This window comes from Sebastes fasciatus, chromosome 8 (genome assembly GCF_043250625.1).
Source record: "Sebastes fasciatus isolate fSebFas1 chromosome 8, fSebFas1.pri, whole genome shotgun sequence".
Lineage (NCBI taxonomy): Eukaryota > Metazoa > Chordata > Actinopteri > Perciformes > Sebastidae > Sebastes > Sebastes fasciatus.
The window spans coordinates 15,430,123-15,444,417 of NC_133802.1; the positions used below are offsets into that span (position 1 = coordinate 15,430,123).

Sequence of the window (14,295 nt, forward strand, 5' to 3'; positions counted from 1 at the left end):
TGGAGAGGAAGTGGGGCATGGCTTGTTGTGCAGAACATAAATGGAAACAACAGAGGGCTCATTGATGCCATTAATGTGCAGCGTGAAACTGGATGGGGACATGAATTGCACCTGCTGCCTGGTGCAGAGAGACGCAAGGTAAACCATGTCCCTCTTTGTCTTGCTTCATTGAAATCTATCACACACATGTAAATCATACACTAATAACATGCTCTTAATGCTTCACTCCCTCGTTCTCCCTTTTAGTGGTCTTACTGTTTGTGACTATGAACTGTATGTAAAATAGTATTAAATGTGTTACACATATGCTGCTGCCTCCCTTTATCATGCAGATTTCCTTTTCTTCTCAGTGAATAGAGTATTTGTTATTTAACTTTGTCCTTTATTTACATATTGTAGACGAGAGTGGGTGGATTTAAAGTTCCACATTTTGGGAAATATTAACTTTCTTGCAGAGGGTTATCTATCTGCAGCTCTGGGGATGGCACCCACTTTGGTCCAGACTGAAATATCTCAACAACCGTTGCATGCATGGCCATGAAATTGTGTACAGATATTCATGGTCTCTAGCAGATGAATCCTACCCACACAACATATGGGCCGGATGAGCTGGGTCGGATCTGGGCCAGTATAAAAATGAACTGTGGCCCAGATTCGGGCAAGTTCTGGTTTATTTGGTTCATTCTTGGTTGACATGAGGCATTGCTATGGCTCGCTTGTGGCCCAGATCTGGTAAACAGGAGCGGACCGCCAGAGTGCCATCATTCTACGCGGTATGTGGCCCGGATCTGGGCCACAGCAATTTTGCTATCTGGGTACTGACTTGACTTTTACTTTAGCGCCACCATGAGGTTGACATTTGTTGATGATTTGAGTGAAATGTCTCAACAACTGTTGGATGGATTGCTATGAAACTTGGTACATACATTCATGTCCCCCTCAGGATGAACTGTAATAACTTTGTTGATCCTTTAACTTCATCATCTAGCATATACGTCATCTAACGCCATCATCAGGTCAAAATATTAATTTGTCCAATACTTTGGTTTGTGTCTCTAAATACCTGCAAAACTAATGGCATTCCCATCAGCCTCAGAAGTTTGTGTTAAGTGTTACTTAGAAAAGGTTAGCATGCTAACACACTAAACTAAGATGTTGACCATTTTAAATATTATACTTGCTTAAAGGAAGTGTTCAATATTTAGGATGGTCTCAATGACAGAAATGGAATAGCCTATAATATTTCTAGGTATGTCTTCTTTAGTGTCTAATCACCTGAAAATAAGAATAATGTTTTCGTTACCTTAGAATGAGCCGTTTATGTCTACATACAGAGCGGGTCCTCTTCACGGAACCGGCCGCCGTGTTTCTACAGTAGCCCAGAACGGACAAACGCTGGCTCTAGATAGGGCCATTAGTGTTTTCGCGTCAGCCACCGTAGTTCTTCTAAACACTTGGCACACGGGAGACGTTTCAGTTGGTTGCAATCTGCAACCTCACCGCTAGATCCTAACCACTTCACCTTTAACATCAGCATGTTAACTTTGTCACTGTGATCATGTTCGCATGCTGATGTTGGCATTTAGCTTAAAGAGTTACACTCACAGAGCTGCTATGGCATGGCTGTAGACTTGTTACTTCATGTAGGGATTAAACAAACAAGATACATGTTATTTAGTGAGTTGAAGAAGTGCTGGTAGGTAGCCTATGTTTTAGATTGTTGGAGTGAGCCATGCGAGTTGTTTCCTCTGTTTTTATCTTAAATTAAGCTAATCCATTTCGGCTAGAGCTCTATAGTTAATGCATAGACATGAGATTGGTATCAATCTTTTCATCTCACTCTTGGAAAGCAAATGAATAAACATATTATTTTATTTTTTGATCTACTATTCCTTTAAGGATAATCATAGACCATGAGGACATTCCTGATGATGGGACTAATAGAGTCAAACACAATGTTTGGTCACGTGATCACTGCAGACTGTGGTTCGACTGGTGAGGATTTCCACTGACCTATGTGTCCCTGGTGTTTTCCTGATGAAAAGCGACAACACTCTGAGACTGTGGCATGCTTTGGTCATCTGAAGATGCAGTGACTTTTATATCATCCCCATACTATGAATCCTCGTGTACAGCTAACACGGTGACCTATAGTGCTGGCCAACGTGCTCCATGGCCACCTGGCGACTGTCTGACCTAGATTTATCATAGACACACTGCTGAAAGTTATATTTTCATCTCTACCCTCTGACATTTAGTGTTTTTGTGTGTGTGTGTCAGTGGATAACAATAAGTATCTGTTACACTGGTGATGCCTGTTTACATATCTATGCACGAGGAGCCACAGGAAAGCTCAAGTAACAGTTTAGAGATGACCAATAATGCTTTAGGTAAGGAGCTACTGAATGTAATGTGCATTAATTTGAACCAAAATGTTCAACATACAGTGTCAGTAGAGACATCAAATCCATTTTGAATAATTTCTAAGAAAGGACTAACCACGTCCCCTATGGCTTGCAGCAAACTAATTTGCATAATTCAAGTAAGACGTGGTTGAGAGCTTTTTCATTATGTAAATCAGGGTATGATTAAATAACATTACCATAAACACAAGTGCAATCATCAAGTGGAAATGTATTGGCATGCTTGTCTATTAATTGCACTTGAACGTGGCACAGTTCAGTGATGCTGCAAAGGAGAAAGAAGTTTGTTAGCATTAATAGTGCACAGGTATTTCACATAGATGATTGCAATGGTGGAAGGTAGTACACTACTCACTGTCAGCATCTACCTGTCTGACAGCTGTGAAACAACTAAATGTATTAAAGGTCTTATGGATAAGATTTTTATGTAGACGAATATTTTTTGTTTAAATAATACATCCACAGAAACTTTAGAAAGGTAAATAAAGTATGACTTTTCAAGAAAATAAATGATTATGACATTTGGTTCCCACTTCTAACAAGGCCTGTGAGCCAATAGTATAATAACATTGGTATCACGTGGTATCTCTGGGTCGTCGGTTAGTGTGGAAAACAACGGATAAATAAAAAGATTGACGTTAAGTGCCTGGCAACGACTTGTTGTGAAGTGAATGCAACATAACGGGGCGGGAGAATGTGACATCTAGTGGCTGAATGTTATCAGTGTTATCAATAGCACCTTTAAAGCTTCAGTAGGCAGAACGTTTTTGGCAACATTAGGCAAAGACTCCATAATAATCTTTCAGCATATTGTAATTCAAGTGTTCTGAGAGAAAACTAGACTTCTGCACCTCCTCATGGCTCTGTTTTCAGGCTTTAAAAAATCTAGCCAGTGACGGGAGACTTTGGCCAATCACAGGTCATTTCAGAGAGAGAGCGTTCCTATTGAGTGTTCCTATTGGCTGTGCTACGGCTGGTGGCATGGCTGACGGGTCTGAAACTTTCTGATTTTACAGCTAAACAGTACACTAAAAGATGTTTCTGAAATCATTTGAGGCGAGAAATAGGCATTACAGTAACAGAATATTGATTCATATTTGATCAGCGCTGCTTAGTTTGACCGTTCGATCGGAGTTCGCGAGTGATTGACAGCTGCTCAGAGACGGCAAGGATCCAGCTCGGCTCTCATTGGTTGTTTTCCTCCGGTCTGTGAAATCATGCAGATGCCATTAGGAGCACCAGAGGACACCGGAGGCACATGATAGTTTTAACAGATTACCTGTCTCATGCTCTACTATCAGGATACAGTGACCGTTTTATAAAAAGAACTTTTTTAAATCATTTTTGCTCCATTAGCTGCAGCTTTAAATGGAGTTCATAAGAATGGTGATATCTAGGTTAGTCAGTTTTGTTTCTTAAAAGCTTCACACTTGCATTTCATATGCTGCAAGTTAAGATGAGGGAGGATTTACATCTGACGGCAGCTGCACTGTATTTAAAAAGGTTTCTATGCAAAATGTCTTACAGGTTGTAATGACAACAATGGACGAGTCAGGAGATGAGACAGAATGAATAAAATTATAGAACAACTCATATTCAATGTACAGCCACAGTACAAAGGGCGACAGGTATTTTATATCAGAAGTACAATAACTGACAAGAGCTCTTATTGCTGCACAGCCCTCAACCTTCAGTGTGAACAGCGCCACTTCAGTCAGATGGAGTTTTAGACTCTGGTTGGAAACACAACGGTAAAAAAGACACATCATTATTAAGCAATCAGTGTTGCCACTAGACTGTGTGACCAGTGGGTATAGGACAAAAAAGCGGCAGCATCTCTGCCCCTTTGTGTCTTGAAAGCTAAAGTGCCCTTTTCAAATGTCAAAGCAAAGGTTGTCCTTGCACATTGCATGTACGTGCAACTGTATCGGACTGTAGAGGGAATGGCATAAATTAGAGGAATTTAGCCAAAAAGAAACAAAAAGAAGACAGATGTGTGAAAACGTAAGCACGCAGGCCATCTCTACAACTAGGGAAATGTCCTTTTTGTTTTCCACCTCTTTCCTGAGAGTACTGGTGTATTTTTTATTTCGACTGTTTTCTTATCTCTCTTTAGCCTCAAGAAAAGAAATGTTCATGAGTGTTTCAGTACCATTTATCTGCCAGGATGAGAATTACTATCACATTCCCTGAAATGGTGCTCAGTGTGGCAACCCTGTAAATATGCTCATGAAACTGTACTGCCCTCTAAAGGTGTAAGAAATAAATTACAGTCTAAACAAAGCCATGAAAACACAACACATTTAAGAGGCTCCAGTAATAATTTTATCGCTGGAGTGATTACAGAATTTCATTTCAAAATTTATTTCGAACATGTAGAATACAAAAGGAAATAAAATAAAAAATAAAGAAAAAGAATGATCTTACCAACAAGTGGACATTCAGAAACAAGTAGTATTTACATACAATGAAAAGCATAAGAAAAATAAATTTGTCAAACACTTGATGCCTTGATTAACATAATCGAAAAGGAGTGAGAAGAAGTATAAATTTATTTAATCCCACCCCTTCTCCATAAGTCAATTATTAATTATTAACCAGCTTCCTTATCAAGCCATACATATACTCTAATTCCATTTTCCTAAATTTGTCTAACTTTAATTATTATTATGTATAATTATTCTAACTATAATTATTACCTTTAATCTGTGACATAAATGCAGATATTTAAAAGTTACGCTATTTACTCCAATTTTGATGAAAATTAATTGAGACTTTTTTTTATTACTTATCTTTTATTTTTTTTAAATCTCTAAGAAAACTAAAAGTGTAAAAATGTAACTCCCCCTTCCCCCATTTATTCCTCTCTTTTGTTGGCCTACATTACATGATTTTAACCATTTTTGCTTTATTTATGTATTTATCTATTTATCTATCTATTCATGTAGAGGAGGAAGGTCTGCAGGACAGATAATAATGCACACAGTGCATTTTCATAGACTAAGCTACTGGAGTTACCCTGCACTATACTCATTTTTAACGGTCTCTTCTGCACTATATTCACTTTTTTAATAGTCCTGTATCACAGCTGTTACCCTGCACTATATTCAGTTTTAACATTTTTCTTCATCTCATGTATTTTTATATCTGGTATATTTTTTGCACTTTGCACTACTAACTTTTTTACTGCCTTTTTACTAACATGTTTTGCACTATGGAACTGTGATGCTCGAAACTTGAATTTCCCTCGGGATCAATAAAGTTACTATCTATCTATCTATCTATCTATCTATTCATGTATTTAAAAAAGCAGAGTCAAATGACTACACGTCCCATGAGCCTCTCTTCACCCGGCGTCATTTCCGGCTTCACTTCCGTTGTAGGACGAATATTACAAGGTTAAGTCAATCTTCGAATAACGTCAGCTAATCATTCAAGTTCAACGCTCTCGTAACTAATTTTTCTTAACGTTTCCTTGCTGGTTGAGCTAACAAAGAAGTTAATTCGTGAAAATATCGATTACTTACGAAACCAATTGCTTCCTTGTGTGACGTCATTGTCTCATCCTTATCTAATTGGTCCTCTCCTCTGCTTAAGAGTTTTTCCCGCGCTGCTGTCGGTGTAACAACACACTGTAACTGTCAGCAAAGCTAACGTCTAGCTGATAGTTCAACGTACTTTCACACCGGTACCAGGTGCTGTTACTATACTGTCAGATAATGCCGTCCTCAGACTATGACTCGGCCTGTCTGCCGGACTTATTACCTCTTTACTACCGACGGCTGTTCCCTTTCTCCCAGTACTACCGCTGGCTGAACTATGGAGGAGGTGAGTACCTTCATCAGACAGGCCGGTGTTGTGTTGAAGTGTGTTGTTCCCCCATAATGTCTCCTTCCTGTTAACATGAGAGCCGAAAGTCATATTAGCAGGTTAAATGAATGGAGCTGTTCACCTAGCTGCATGTGTTGATTTGTAAACCTTTATTTACACAGGTAATGTCATTGCCCTTACCAAAAAGTTGTATACTTCAAGTATATTTTATGAAGTATATTTAAGTAAGGTTCGAGTATATTTCCCCCAAGTATACTTTATGTAGTAAGAATACTAATATCAGTGTACTATTACTTACTTGTAAGTGTACTAGTAGTATACTTGTAAGTGTACTATTACTATACTTGTAAGTGTACTATTACTATACTTGTAAGTGTACTAGTGGTATACTTGTAAGTGTACTTGTATGTAGTTAATAAGCCAAGTATACTTAGACTTTTCTGTATACTTGTCAGTATAAGTATACAACAGCAAACAACACAAAGACAGGACATTCATGAGTAAATGTTTTGATGACATTGTGTACCATATTATCAACATGGTCTCCTCCCTCCTGAGTGAAAGAGCCAACAACACTATATAGACTAATATATTGTTTTCTCTTGTACAACCTCAGTGCACAAGAACTATTTTCAGAATCGAGAGTTCTCCTTCACACTCAAAGATGACATCTACGTCCGCTACCAGTCGTTCAGCACGCAGACCGAGCTGGAGAAGGAAATGCAGAAGATGAACCCTTACAAGGTTGACATCGGAGCCATATACAGTCACAGGGTGAGACTGCACACATCTGCTTTTGCTTTCACGGATTTTTGTGTCACTGCAGACATGTTATGGAGAAAGTTTAATCTGTTTGTCACCCACAGCCAAATCAGCACAACACCGTGAAGTCAGGAACCTTCCAGGCCCTGGAGAAGGAGCTGGTGTTTGATATCGACATGACAGATTACGATGATGTCAGAAGCTGTTGCAGGTGAATTGATTATCTGATTCATTTTGTTCATTTCAGCATATTTCGACAGTCACATCATCACTGAGATAACACAAACTCTCCTCTTAGTGCTGCAGACATTTGCTGCAAGTGCTGGACCCTGATGACCATTGCCATCCGCATCCTAGATAGAGCTCTTCGAGGTTTGTTTGTCATTGAATTTGTGTCTCAGATTTTTCTGCAGAATGAGCATTAAACACTTTTTTAATTAATGTGATCTAGAGGACTTTGGTTTCCAGCACCTGCTGTGGGTTTACTCTGGCAGAAGAGGAGTGCATTGCTGGGTGTGTGATGAAGCTGCCAGGAAACTCTCTGTAGCAGCACGCTCTGCAGTCGCAGAATACCTCAGCCTGGTTAAGGTAACAGTATTTTAGCTTTTATCAGATGATTAGGACAGATTAATTTAGGGTTTTGTGTCCATCATTGTGTGTGTATTAGTGTCTTTCTCTCAGGTAAAATAGTGCCCGACCAATAAAACGTCCGCTTTATCTCTGATATATTGGTATCGGCATGTATGGAGGCCGATACCAATATATCGGCCTCCATACAAACTGTGTCTCGTAACTTCACCTGAGAGTACTTTTTAAACGAGTTAACGTCAGGAATCCTTATGACAACGGTTTATGTCCTGCATGTATGTATAAAATATATAATAGCATATCATTCTCAGATCATAACTCTCAAATATTGATATTGGCTCTAAATATCCAGTATCAGTCGGGCTACAGTCAAGACCCAGAGAGGCTCCATGAAGCACTAGTCTAGCACATTTACAAAGCACTGTGAGGTATCAAAAGGTTGGATGTGCACAGCTCCTGATTTCTTCAGTTGACTATAACTGCTGCCAATTTTTTTAAGCAATATTATTTTATTTTTATTATTTTTTATTGCCTTCATTGGTCTGTTATATTTGATAGGTATTATTGGGCATTAGTGTGGCAGGAAGTTAGTCACTGAAGCAGAGCTGCAACGATTAGTTGATTAATTAATCAGACAATCGACAGAAAATTAATCGGCAAGCATTTTAATAATTGATTAATCGTTATATACATTTTTAAGCAAAAATGTTAAACCAATTCCCTTCTCAAATGTGAGGATCTGATGCGTTTTTGTCATATGTATAATAATAAACTGAATATCGTTAGGTTTTGGACATTTGGTTGAATATAACAAACTATATGAGTACATCAGCTCAGGCTGTGGGAAATTAAAAAAGGCATTTTTCTCTTCTGTGGCATTTTATAGTCAAAGATATCAATTGATTAATCGTAAAAAATAATCATCAGATTAATCTTTAACAAAAACGAGCGTTAGTTGCAGCTCATTTACGTTTATGTTCTTCTCCGTATAAAACCATTGAGGTTTTGTGATGTGATTTCATTCACGGCTGTTATAGGGAGGCGACGAGACGGTGAAGAAAGTTGTGCTCACCGATCCAATTCATCCTTTTATCAGGTAAGAATCAGATCATTTTATTAGTGAAGGTCAGCTTTGGAGCTGTAACTGTGTGTTTTTTCCGTTTTGATGTTTGTGTCTAATTGCACCGAGTGTCATTGAGGTTGTTTCCTCTGACGGTTGTCTGGGCTTCAGCTGTTTAAGAGTCTGTACCTGTGTTCTCAACAGAGAGTCTATGAAGGTGGTGGAGCGATACTTCCCCCGGTACGCGCTACAGGATCAGGACATACTGGGCCGCAAGGAGTCTGTAGAAAAAGTGCTGGCACTCACCCCTGAAGATATCCTTTCACAACATGCAGTAGAGCTGATAGCTGATGGGGGGAGCGGGGAATCATTTTCATTCTCTCAAATGTGATTCAAATATGAGAGTATGATCTCTTCTTCTGTTTGGTTAAAACCTCTGTGAAAATAACTGGACTTGACCTTAACTCCAGCCTTTACATGTACGAAAAGAATTACAGCAGGACTTCCAAAATGAGAAGAAACCAGAGAACCGTTGGAATCTGGTGAAGGACCAAGCCAAAAGGAAACAGGTTCGCTATTCTGCTCGTATTACATAATAACCGTTGTTTAACCTTGAATTGATTTTTAAATATTACAGGAAGAGAGCTTATAATAAACACCGGCTTCTTCCTCCAGAGCACTGCCAAAAAGGGCCAACACTTTGAGAAAGAAATCATGCTGCAGTATTGTTACCCGCGGCTCGATGTGAACGTCAGTAAAGGGGTGAACCATTTGCTGAAGAGCCCCTTTAGTGTTCATCCCAAAACAGGTGAGCGTATATCTAATGAGATTCAATCAACATGGCACCGCTGACAGAGTCTCACTGTCACTTCTCTCTTTTGAACTCTGGCCAGGACGCATTTCTGTTCCCATGGACCTCAAAGAATTAGAAGCGTTTGATCCTTTTGCTGTGCCTACAATCAGGTAAGCAATAATTGAATGTCTCGTGCTCTGTTGTGTGAAGCGTTTGATATTCGTCAGAGCTGATGTCATTACTTTTTCTTTTTTTTTCCCAGTCAGATCTGCGAAGAGCTGGATCGACCCAGGACAGGCGAAGAGGAAGAGAAGTCGGAGGACACCAAGGAGAAGGAAAACGAAAAGGACGCAGCAGAGAGACGAAAGATCAGAGGTGAGATTCTGAAATCTGAATTTCAGGTGTATTATATTACACACAAGAGCTTATAAGTAGGCCAACTCAAGGTAATCTGGCAACGTTTTTTTCTTGCCTCAAAATGTGGTTCTTTAATATGAAAATAAATTCAAACATGTGGCAGGTACTGAACAAATGTGTGAGGCCTCATATGCCTCTCTCCCTTTAGGAATCACTGAATTCTTGTCCCTGTTTTATTCTAATTATCATTAATAGGAGTTTTAGTTTATTCTAAATTACCTAAATAAGTGATGACTTTTCTTCACAGATTACAAAAGAACAAGTCTAGGGAAGTATGTGAAACACTTTGATCAGTTCCTGGATGGGATGGCTCGCTCATGGAAAGGAGAACTTCTCAAAAAAAGTGGTAAGTTAGTGGATGACATGAAGGCAGAGCGACTTTTAAGAAGTTTGTTCTTTCATGTAATAATTTTTTTCTTTTATTCTTTTAGATCTTCAGAAAGACTTCTGAATGGATCAACAATCAGGAATTGATACAGAAGACAAACTGTTAAGAGCTCCCTGTTACTTAATGTGGGTGACGATGCAAACTGTCCTGTTTTGGGGGCTTCATGTTGTGGAAGGTTTTTCTGATGAACGACATCATCCTTATCATTACACTCGTATGAGACGCAGTAGTAATACATCCATAAAGGAAAACAAGCAAATTATCTCCTTACTGTAGCATTTTCCTACTACAATACCAATTTGATGTCGTGTCTGCTCTCTGCCTACAGTTTTCTATTGTACAGTCATTTGTGAAAATAAATTTGGTATTTCAACTTTCTCAAGATTTTGTATTCAAGTTACTTTTAATAAGAACATAAGATGTTTTGCAAATTTAGTTTTTGTTATCTGGAATAGCAATTTTGAAAAAAGAGGTCTTATACCAAGTTTTTTTTTTTTTTAATTAGCCTACATTTTCACTGATAAATATTATGTAGGTTATGGAATCTTGTTCATTTTGTATTTTGTAATCTTTTTCAGAAATTAGGATTGTAATTCTCCAGTGTTTGTGGGGTTAATTTGCTCCTCCGCAAATGTAGTCGTCCAGGTTTTGTTGAGGCACCTACTGCATATTGTGCATAGCCAGCCTGTTGATCCTAAAGAGCGTTATTTATTGTATTCCCAGCCTGAATATGTGCTTTTACTTTGAATCACTGTTTAAAGTTCAATTACTGTATGTAGTATCCCCTCTATTATTACAATATCTGTATTGGTAAATGGACTTGCATTTATATAGCGCTTTTCTAGTCTTCCAATCACTCAAAGCGCTTTACCCTACATGTCAGCATTCACCCATTCACACACACATTCATACACTGATGGCAGAGGCTGCCATGCAAGGTGCCAACTTTGCTCATAAGAATCTAATCTAAATACTCATTCATACACCGATGGCTATGCCAGCTATGGTCACTGGTTATTTTTCAGATTTAGGTTTCAAAACATAAAATCATCTTATGAAGTATGATGCACTGTATATATTAAACTACCCAAGTGTTTATAAAGTAGTTAAAATGACCTAGTACCTCTATAGACCTAATACTGTATATACTGCTCCTTTTTTTATACTTCCTTCTATTTAAATGGTTCATATTTTGCTACACTTTGTTTAGCTCTTTTTTACTGTGTTAGCTGATGCATCTTGTTTTTTGTATTATCCCCTTTGCTGCTGTACACTGCAAATTTCCCAACTGCGGGGCTAATAAAGGAATATCTTATCTTAGCTTGACCAATTGCTGTGTAATGAATACTTTAATAAGTGCACTTTAAATATTTTGAATGTAGAACTTTTTCTTGCAGTGATGTATTTTTACATTGTTGTATTGCTGCTTTTACTCAAGTAAAGGAAGCAGAATAATTCTTCCGTCACGGTTATTCTTTTCTAACACTTAAGCAACGTAATTCTCATGACATTTATGCCAGTAAAGTTGTTTAATAGGCCAATACCATAGATATGCAGGAGGCCAAATTACACACTGTGATCAAAATGAAAGTCAAAATTCACCGTTACAGAGCTCAACAGTGAGGTTCTGGAAGTGAAATCCCATTCATATTCACATATATTCACTATGTATAAGTATAGAGACTGTTATCACATGATAACGCATACAGTATAATTAAAGCTGCAGTGGGTAGAATTGGAGCAAATATGATTTAAAAACTTTTTTTTTTATAAAACGGTTACTATATCCTGACAGTAGTGCATGAGACAGGTAATCTGAAAAAAAATCATGTTCTTCTCTGTCCTCCGGTGCTCCTAATGGCATCTGCAAGATTTCCCAGACCGGAGGAAAACAACCAATCAAAGCCGAGCTGGAGCCTGTCGTCTCTGAGCAGCTGTCAATCACTCGAGAACTCTGTTCAAACGGTCAATATTCTGTTACTGTAATGCCTATTTCTCGCCTCAAATGTTTTCAGAAACATCTTGTAGTGTAATGTTTAGCTGTAAAATCAGAAAGTTTGTGGCCCAGCATCCATGTTGAGATCAGTTGAGGAAATACCAAACACCCCCCTCCAGCCGGAGCACAGCCAATAAAAATGCACAATAGGAACGCTCTCTCTCTGAAATGACCTGTGATTGGCCAAAGTCTCCCATCACAGGCTAGATTTTCTAAAAGCGGAAAACAGAGCCATGAGGAGCTGCAGAAGTCTAGTTTTTTCTCAGAGCACTTGAATTACAATATGCTGAAAGGTTATTATGGACTTTTTGCCCAATGATGCCAAAAGTATTCTGCCTACTGCAGGTTTAAGTTACAAGTTATTGGTGATTTCGGATGCTGTTAAAGTTTTGTTTACAGCCGTGAGATCTGTAAATACAGCAGGAAACGGGTAATTATGTCATTTATGATTGTGGTGGTGGAAATATTCAGATCCTTTAATAAAAGTAGCAATATGACAGTGTAAAAATACTTCATTACAAATAAAAGTCCTGAGTTATAAATGTTACTCAATCAAAAGTACATTAGTATTAAAAGCACATGTTGAGTGTCAAAAGTAAAAGTACTAATTCACCTATTCAAAAAAAGGCCCCTGTGATTGATATATTATCATATATTACATAATTGGATTATTATTGCCATTAATTACAGCTGTCAGATAAATGTTAGTGAAATGCTTTTTTTTTTTTTTTTAAGAGGTGACAGTTGGTTAGACTTACATTCCTAAAAGTACAAGTATAAAATAGGTACAAATTCTACAAAAACTTAACGTAGTGTTGTAGTTTAGTAAATGCTGTTTTTTCTAGAAGCCAAGCTCCTTTTATTAGTATTAGTATTACTACTATATGTGGATATGATTAGTATTTCTACCACCCACCCCACCCCCATTTCTGCCCCACCACACACACATACACAGTTATAATTATATATGATCGTCAAATTAACTTAAAACATTTTTTTTATTTATTATTGTTATTATTTATTTATTTATTTATTTATCTCACTTATTATTGTAAGTGTTGGTATTATTATTGTTGTTGATATTATTATCGTGACCTCATCATCATCATCATCATCATCTTTATTATTATTCATATTATTAATATATATGTGTATGTATATACACTGTATTATATATATATTTTACTCATTTATTTTCTTTTTGTTTTGTTTTTGTCCCCCCTATGTATGCTCTATACATAAAAGGAAGGATGTCTGTATGTGTGTAGATATGTGTGTGTGTGCATGTGTACAGTATATGTGTTTAACCCTCCTATTATCTTTGGGGTCAATTTGACCCCATTCAATATTTAACGTCTCTAAATAAATGATTGACATCATTTTTTTTGCTTCATATTTAATGACTTTTCCTAATTTAATGGGGATAACTGGGTAGACATAAAATTAAAATGATGATCTGTTTTCAATGTCCTGTACACATGCTGTACGCATCGGTGTTCTTTGGGGTCAATTTGACCCCAGGCGGTTTTAGCTGTCTAAAACATATAAGAAATATCAACATTTTACACACATTTGTTTTGGATGATATTGAGGTCACTATAACATGCAACTTTATAATCTTCAAAAAGCTTTGGGGCCCTAACCTAACATCACCATAACTGTAGTAGTGCGAGAACCACTGATAGTTCATACGACATGGAGGAGGGGAAACATCATTCTCACGAGAACTTTGATATTTCCCCATGCTTTGGGGGTGGAAAAATATGGTTCCTGTGAAGATATTGATTTTATTTAAAGGGCTATTTAGGTAGTCAACAAACAAACATAAAGTACCTGACACATAAACTTTAGTAACAATTTGAATTATAAACATTTTCTGGAGGTTTTAAATTGCTGGGGTCAAATTGACCCCAAGGATAAAAGATGTTAAAGGTCCCATATCGTGCTCATTTTCAGGTTCATACTTGTATTTTGTGTTTCTAATAGAACATGTTTACATGCTGTAATGTTAAAAAAAAACTTTACTTTCCTCGTACT

General features: G+C 37.6%; 1 protein-coding gene across 1 annotated transcript; it reads left to right on the forward strand.

Annotated features, from left to right (window-relative positions):
• Positions 1 to 5,804: 5,804 nt before the first annotated feature.
• On the forward strand, positions 5,805 to 10,640 carry prim1 (DNA primase subunit 1). The gene is made up of 13 exons (XM_074643756.1): positions 5,805 to 6,251; positions 6,871 to 7,028; positions 7,121 to 7,227; positions 7,315 to 7,388; positions 7,468 to 7,604; positions 8,642 to 8,700; positions 8,869 to 8,978; positions 9,142 to 9,233; positions 9,340 to 9,472; positions 9,558 to 9,627; positions 9,720 to 9,832; positions 10,122 to 10,220; positions 10,306 to 10,640. Exons 1-13 carry the CDS (start codon positions 6,143 to 6,145, stop codon positions 10,323 to 10,325), a joined length of 1,281 nt encoding a protein of 426 aa, XP_074499857.1. The 5' UTR covers positions 5,805 to 6,142; the 3' UTR covers positions 10,326 to 10,640.
• Positions 10,641 to 14,295: the final 3,655 nt, after the last annotated feature.

Coding starts and splice junctions, on each gene's coding strand:
- prim1 (XM_074643756.1), top strand. CDS start 6,143: ATGCCGTCCTCAGACTATGACTCGGCCTGTCTGCCGGACTTATTACCT. Junction 7,029..7,120: donor GAGCCATATACAGTCACAGG/GTGAGACTGCAC, acceptor TGTCACCCACAG/CCAAATCAGCACAACACCGT. Junction 7,228..7,314: donor GATGTCAGAAGCTGTTGCAG/GTGAATTGATTA, acceptor CTCTCCTCTTAG/TGCTGCAGACATTTGCTGCA.